The 7,302-nt window shown below is 43.0% G+C and overlaps 1 protein-coding gene across 1 annotated transcript in view; it reads left to right on the top strand.

The window, feature by feature from the left end:
• Window positions 1-7,302, top strand: part of dpy19l1l (dpy-19-like 1, like (H. sapiens)) — a 74,588-nt gene that overhangs the window by 1,660 nt on the left and 65,626 nt on the right. Inside the window, exons 2-6 of the mRNA XM_037676509.1 lie at window positions 1,180-1,317; window positions 1,563-1,683; window positions 5,394-5,487; window positions 6,402-6,459; window positions 6,705-6,796. Of these exons, the coding sequence (XP_037532437.1) occupies window positions 1,180-1,317; window positions 1,563-1,683; window positions 5,394-5,487; window positions 6,402-6,459; window positions 6,705-6,796 (503 nt within the window). The remainder of the gene's footprint in view (window positions 1-1,179; window positions 1,318-1,562; window positions 1,684-5,393; window positions 5,488-6,401; window positions 6,460-6,704; window positions 6,797-7,302) is intronic.

Raw genomic sequence — 7,302 nt, 5'->3', positions numbered from 1 at the left:
CACTGCGCCTGTCTGGTCTAACGTTGGTCCAGTTCCACTGCGCCTGTTTACCAGCACAACCTACAACCAGCCTAACGTAGGTCGGTTACGTGACTCGAGCCCTTTTGGTTTTTGATGGATTCGAGAGTTTTGTCTATTCAAAGCGAGGACCTTCATTTCAGAACCACGTTGAATAAATCTGGAAAACTGCTGGAGTAAATGTTCTAACTGCACCATTTGAACCAGTTCAGGATAAACTTTTCCATGTCTGAGTTCAAATACTTTCTTTGTATCGAGAACCTTGGATCGTTTCTCACACTCATTGCATGTTGGCCTCTCAATCGACTTATCGACTGTTTCCAAAGAAGTAGTTGTGTTGTTGTGAGAGGCGGCTGTGGCTCAGTGGTTAGAGCAGTCGTCCTCCAATGCAAGAGTTGGGGGTTCAACTCCAGCATCAGTCACATGCTGAAGTGTCCCTGGGCAAGACACTGAACCCCTCACTGCCTCTGGTGTGTGTCCCATCAGTGTTTGCATGTGATGAAGCTCTGATTATTGTTTGTCCAGATGTGGTAGCACAGTCCGTTGATTGTGAGATTGTTTTTGTGTGTCGTGTGTTGGATTAACGTTGATCCGTCATCATTTATGGGTTCAGCTAGTTGAAGCTTGAGTTGTGTATTCATTTGTAAAGAACAAAGTCTGCACGAGGCCTTTTCCATGTCTGAGCACTTCCTTTTTGTTTGACTACCAAACAAGATGTAAAAACAAAGTGCAGTAGAAGTGACCTGGTACCTGTTTGAGTTAGCCACACCTGTGTGTTCTGAACACACGCAGACAAACATCCGGGTTTCGTACACGTTAATATATAAAAGTAGACTTGATCCAAAAGAGATTTTAACCGTGTCTGTCCTAACTTTGTGACGCTCTGTTGAATTTTTCAGTTTGATCATGACAGTTCCTGCTGAAGGGTGAAATCAGTCCATGTTGTTTTTGAGCTGCTCATGGTTCAGGGATGACACTAACGTTTAATCGTTTGCTTCACTCCTGCAGCGTGCTGCCAAACGGACGATGCATCTGCTGAGCCCAAGGAACACGTTTCATCCCAGCTTCATCTTGTACTTTTGTTTAGGACCTGCTGCGGCCTGTTGCTCATCCAGCCCTTCTCGTTTTAATTTTCTGTTTGTAACTTTCTTTTGGTCGCAGGGTCTTTATTATTCCTACTACAAGACAATTATTGAGGCTCCTTCTTTCCTGGACGGCCTCCACATGATCATGAATGATCGACTGACTGAGCATCCTCTGGTTATTAACACACTGAAGAGATTTAATCTCTATCCAGAGGTACGTTTGAAATTAGAATTATTACTATTCTTAGAATTTTAATGCTACTAATCGTATTGTGCACATTTTTCACATCATGCTCTTTGACAGAAATCATCTAAAATTTTGAAACGTCTTAAAAGTTGCAACTTAGTTGCGTAACTTGTTGCAGAAATATGTCGGATTTCCCTGAGTGCTGTCATTAGGATAGAAAGGCCTTGTGAAGTGTCATGTTTGTGCCGTTCCATTGTCTCCGCTCTCCTCAGGTGGTCCTGGCCAGCTGGTACCGTATGTACTCTGGTGTAATGAGCTACTTGGGGATCCCCACAAAAATGTGCTGGTCCATCAACAGAGGAGAGGGGCTGTCTGCTGTGGACAGCTGTGAAGGTACATTCTGGCACCGTGGAGCCCACACCTGAAATGCTAACACGCTCGTTAGTGCACAACACGCTCGTTAGTGCACAACACGCTCGTTAGTGCACAACACACTCGTTAGTGCACAACACGCTCGTTAGTGCACAACACGCTCGTTAGTGCACAACACGCACACACAACGTGCTGCAAGATGATTAGTTTTAGTGCAGTGATCGCGAGTTGCACATTCTGACATCTGAAGTGCTCCTCACGTTCATTTTGTCTAATAATTTGAACAAGACACTGACAATTTTTTATTTTCATGCAAAAAGCGTTTTAACCACATTAAACATTTTGTCTTGTTTTTAAAGTGTTGAAAGTGTAACGTTTCAATTTGACAGCGAGACTAAGGTGGTCAAATGATGGCTCTATAAATAATAATTCTAGCATACAGTTCTTTTTCACTTGTCTTGACTTTTGAAAATATTTTTACTGCCATTAAATGACAAATGCCTTATGAAAGTCAGTTGGTCTCTCATGTGATCTACTAGTTTTAGCTGCAGGTTTTTAAATCTGTTGCGACAGAAATGAGTCACATTAAGTGCCAATTCTATTTGAGTCAGTTAAATGCTCAGCTTCCTTTATGTGAACGTTTTTTCTTGGAGGCCTTTAAAAATTGCATTAGTTGTATTTTTAAAATGGAAAGCAGGCAGGGTCAGTTCAGCAGCCTCCAGCAAAGAAAACGTGAAGTTCAAGAAAAATGTTACACATCTCAAGTACAGAATCCAACAGGACACACAATGTTGTCAGCCAGAACCCTCCTGGTACCTCCAGAGTCCATTTAGCTTGAAGAGAGCCCGCAGAGCATCCTTTAAAGACTGAATAATGTTTTCTTTGTTTCTGCAGGTTAGGATGTCGTAAACAAAGTCAGGTTAATGTCCTCAAGACCCAGAGAAAATCATCTTTTGCGTGTTCAGATACAGATATTCATAGCTGTGACACATGTGCCTAACATCCATCCCTACAGCTCGTTATGTACAAACATGCTTACAATTTGAAACATATAAAGTGCTGAAACTTCTGTGGGATCCAAGAAGTTCCACTAACTGTAGTCACTACAAACGCGACATGGACTTATTTATAAAAGCCCATCGCTGTCGTGCCGTACAAAGAAACGACACATCTGGTTTAAAAACGTAAACAACTGAAAGTACAATTAATACCGATATAACTACCCTGTTAGAAAAAGTATTTTAAAGCTGTCACAAAGTTAAGTTTGCTTCTTGGAACTCTTGAAAAGTGTGAACTTGTTAACAAGCTAAAAACGTGCCAGCTGTCTGTGCACGTGCAACCTCAGTTTCATTAGTGGGAGCACGAGGGTCGCTGCACTCGGCCTGACTTGAGTTTGCTCAGAGCTGCTGCAGTTTCCTGTAACTGTCAGTCAGCACCGTGTTCTGTGAGATTTAAGATGGCACGTTGGAGCAGGGAGTGTAAGTTTCAGATTAATACAAGCTCGTTTTTGTGTTCCACCAGTAATTCACAACCCGTCAGGTGACACGGCAGCTCCCAGCGTCTTTACAGAGCTGAGCTTCTGTTCTACACGAGCTGCAAATGATCTGAAGCGATCAAAGTTTCCTGCAGCCTGTCTGAAGTGTGACACGAACACAAGTCCATTTATCATAAAAACTCAACACCTGAGTCCATAAAGTTACTACGCACGAATAAAGACCGGGAGTTCCTCTTCTTCAAGTGTCCTTTAAAAACTGCACGTCTGAGAATGGTTCTTTTTATCTGTGGTGAAACTCTTTGGACTTTGTGCCATTTGTATTAATAATCAGTTTAAAGTTAACAAGGAATGTAGTAACTTAGATTTAAAGCTAATACAGCGTGAGCTTTAATGTAGGCCGCCGGTGTTGTCTCATTATTTACATTAAGAGCCACATATCTCACACTATTGTTATCTGAATAAAAACACAACTCTTTAATATAATGGAAAGCAAACTAAAGATTCCTTTGTGAGTTTTTTCCACTGTAGGAACATAACAGGTGTAATAAAATCAAACTCCGGCTGCAGGGAGTCGTTGTTTGTTGTTCCTTCGCAGACGGAGCAAAGGTCTTCAGACAAACAAGTGATATTTGTACATGGCCATCGGTGAACTGGAACGGCCCCAGATCTTACTGACTCTAAATGTAAGCAGGATTTCTGAAGCAACCCTGTGGGTTTGTGGAGGACTGGACCCAGCTGCAGGACTGGACCCAGCTGCAGACTGGACCCAGCTGCAGACTGGACCCAGCTGCAGGACTGGACCCAGCTGCAGGACTGGACCCAGCTGCAGACTGGACCCAGCTGCAGACTGGACCCAGCTGCAGACTGGACCAAGCTGCAGACTGGACCCAGCTGCAGGACTGGACCCAGCTGCAGGACTGGACCCAGCTGCAGACTGGACCCAGCTGCAGACTGGACCCAGCTGCAGACTGGACCCAGCTGCAGACTGGACCAAGCTGCAGACTGGACCCAGCTGCAGGACTGGACCCAGCTGCAGACTGGACCCAGCTGCAGGACTGGACCCAGCTGCAGACTGGACCCAACTGCAGGACTGGACCCAGCTGCAGGACTGGACCCAGCTGCAGGACTGGACCCAGCTGCAGGACTGGACCCAACTGCAACCAGCTGCAGGACTGGACCCAACTGCAGGACTGGAACCAGCTGCAGGACTGGACCCAACTGCAGGACTGGAACCAGCTGCAGGACTGGACTCAGCTGCAGGACTGATCTGAGGAGCTCAAAGATTAAACAAAGTCGAACAAAACGCTGGCGTGGCAGCAAAACTAAACTAACAAGAAAACAGATGATAACAGGAAGTGCATGAAGACATGAAGCACCAACAGTGAGGTGAAAAACGTGTCATGCAGAAGTGAAACAGACTGAGATGAGAGGATAATGGAAATACCTGGGCTGGTTGCTGAGTGGGGACAGGTGAGGGGGACAGGTGAGGGGGACAGGTGAGTGGGACAGGTGAGTGGGGACAGGTGAGTGGGGACAGGTGAGTGGGACAGGTGAGTGGGACAGGTGAGGGGGGACACTAACTGGACAAACACTTTGAGGAGTTTGACTGAGGCTAAATGAGACATGAAGCACAAAAGGTCTAGGTGTCTGTCATTCACACCTCATGTGGTCCATGTGGTGGAATGAAACTATGCACACAGGGTCCCAGTTACATCCAACAAAAATACAAATTGTAAAGAATAAAAAACACGAGTAAGATCTAAGATATGAACTAAGAAATACCCAAAACACAAATGGATAAATATCTAAACTGACAGGAAACACAAGTAACACAACCTAACAAACAGAAATAAAACGTAAACCATGAAGGGAATAATTCAGTTCAGTTTATTTATAAAGCACCAAGTAGGCCTGTCACGAAAATACATGTTGCTGGACGACTGTCTGAAATTATTGCAATAAATGATGATATTGTTTGAAATTTGACAATTATTAGTAATTATTGTCAAATTTAAGAAGAAATGTTGGTTAATGTTTATGTGTAGTACCTTTTTGACCACTGGATGGCAGTATAAGACAGTCTGAACTGAAGGATGGATGGTGAGGGAGCGAGCAGCGTCTCTTTAAGAAAAATGGGAGGGAGGCCCCTTGACATGACATGGGCTGTCTCTCTTCAACAACATAATATTTGACTTGACATTTGCTGACCGTTGATTGAACTCTGTGTGCACGTCAGGGTTGGGAGACCCAGCTTACTTCTATGTCGCCTGCGTGTTCCTGCTGAACGGAGTGATGATGAGCCTGTTCTTCATTTACGGTGCTTACCTCAGGTAGGTTCACGCTGCACCTGCGCTGCACCTGCGCTGCACCTGCGCTGTAGTCAGAATCAGAACATAGATGTTTTTATACTGAGCACTGGGGCAGACTGGTCCCAGTTCACCAAAGCTTTTGGCTTCTTTTGAGATGTTACTGCCTAAAATTCAAATACCCTTTTTTTAAAGGTACAATTATTTTTTGTTTTAACTTTTGTTAAATTTACCACTTTCTATTTGCAAGTTGCAATTTTATTTACATTTTACTTAATGTACCAACTTTTTGTAAATGAGGTCATAATTGTAAATTATTAAAAATTTCAATTGTTTTAATTTAAAACTTTAATTTGAAATTCCATCCATCCATTTTCTTCTGCTTATCCGGGGTCGAGTCGTGGGGGGGGGCAGACTTCCCTCTCCCCGGCCACTTGGGCCAGCTCCTCCGGGGGAGCCCAAGGCGTTCCCAGGCCAGCCGAGGAACTCAGTTACTCATTTACAAGGACCTTCATTTTAATTTTAATAATTTGTATTTGAAATTTAAATTTAAAATTGAGGTCCTTGTAAAAGTCCTCGTTGTTCAGTGAGACTTGTATAAATAAAGGTTGAATGTAAAAAAAATTAAAATCCCTTTCAAAAGGAGATATGCACTTCAAACTGCGCTGCCAAGTAAATCAGTTCGTGTGCTGCTGCAGTTGGCTCATTGTGCTGTTTGAGGGTAATCTGCTGTGGGTGACAGACGATGGTGACTGCTTCTTCACCCCACCCACAGTTAGTGGCACAAAGGATGAGCTCAAAGTGGGCATAACAAGTTCTTGTTGAATGAGGCCTCACGTGCCTCCTCTCTGATCCAAACATCAAACACAAGTCCTGTCTGTCTTCTGCTCTCTGGCTCTAATCTGATTTTAACTAGTCTGTTTTCTTGTTTTAACCAGTGGAAGTCGACTGGGAGGAATTGTTACGGCAGTGTGTTTCTTCTTCAATCATGGTGAAGTGAGTGAATTGTTCTCAACATCAAGAAACAAATAGTTTTGAATTCTGTAACTAAAACTAACCAAACTGCACTCTTTTAAAACTCATAGTAGCTCATATGGAAACTTGCTAAATTACATCCTGTTGTCATGAGTTGAAGTATTTTTAATGAAAAACACAGGATCAATATCTAAGTCATGTGTTTTCCATTAGATATGTTTATTTTAATAAAATTGTAACTTTTAATTTTTGTGATTGTAAATCAGAGCACTCGAGTGATGTGGACTCCACCGCTGAGGGAGAGCTTTGCGTACCCATTTCTTGTTCTGCAGATGCTGCTTCTCACTTACATCTTACGGTAAACTCAGCGTCTGACGTTTACTTACACGTTTTGTCTTTTTCCTCACTTTTTATTCTTTATAAGTTGTTGGTGATTTTGTGGAGTTTCTAATTGGATCATCACAAACGGTCTCCGTGAGAGACGTCTTGTTTCTTTGTAATGAGGGTTGTAAAATGTTGGAAATACTCCTTTACAGCCGTGTCAGTTGAACTTCATAATGTGAAATTAAAATTAACACGATTCTCTACTTTTAGTGTATTCATATAAACTTGTTGGAGCATTTGGTGTTTTCTGTTTGTTGTTTATAATCATGTTAGACTTGACTGGGTAAATGACCCGTTGTCTAGGGGGGGGGGGGGGGCTGTAGTTTAATGTGAGTAGCATCATGAACAGACTGAAGCAGCATCATGAACAGACTGAAACAGCATCATGAACAGACTGAAACAGCATCATGAACACACTGAAGCAGCATCATGAACAGACTGAAGCAGCATCATGAACAGACTGAAGCAGCATCATGAACA

The sequence above is a fragment of the Nematolebias whitei genome, chromosome 5, assembly GCF_014905685.2.
Source record: "Nematolebias whitei isolate Nwh7 chromosome 5, NemWhi1, whole genome shotgun sequence".
Taxonomy (NCBI): Eukaryota; Metazoa; Chordata; class Actinopteri; order Cyprinodontiformes; family Rivulidae; genus Nematolebias; species Nematolebias whitei.
Note: the sequence above shows the minus strand (reverse complement) of the source record. Positions and strands in the feature narration are given on the sequence as shown.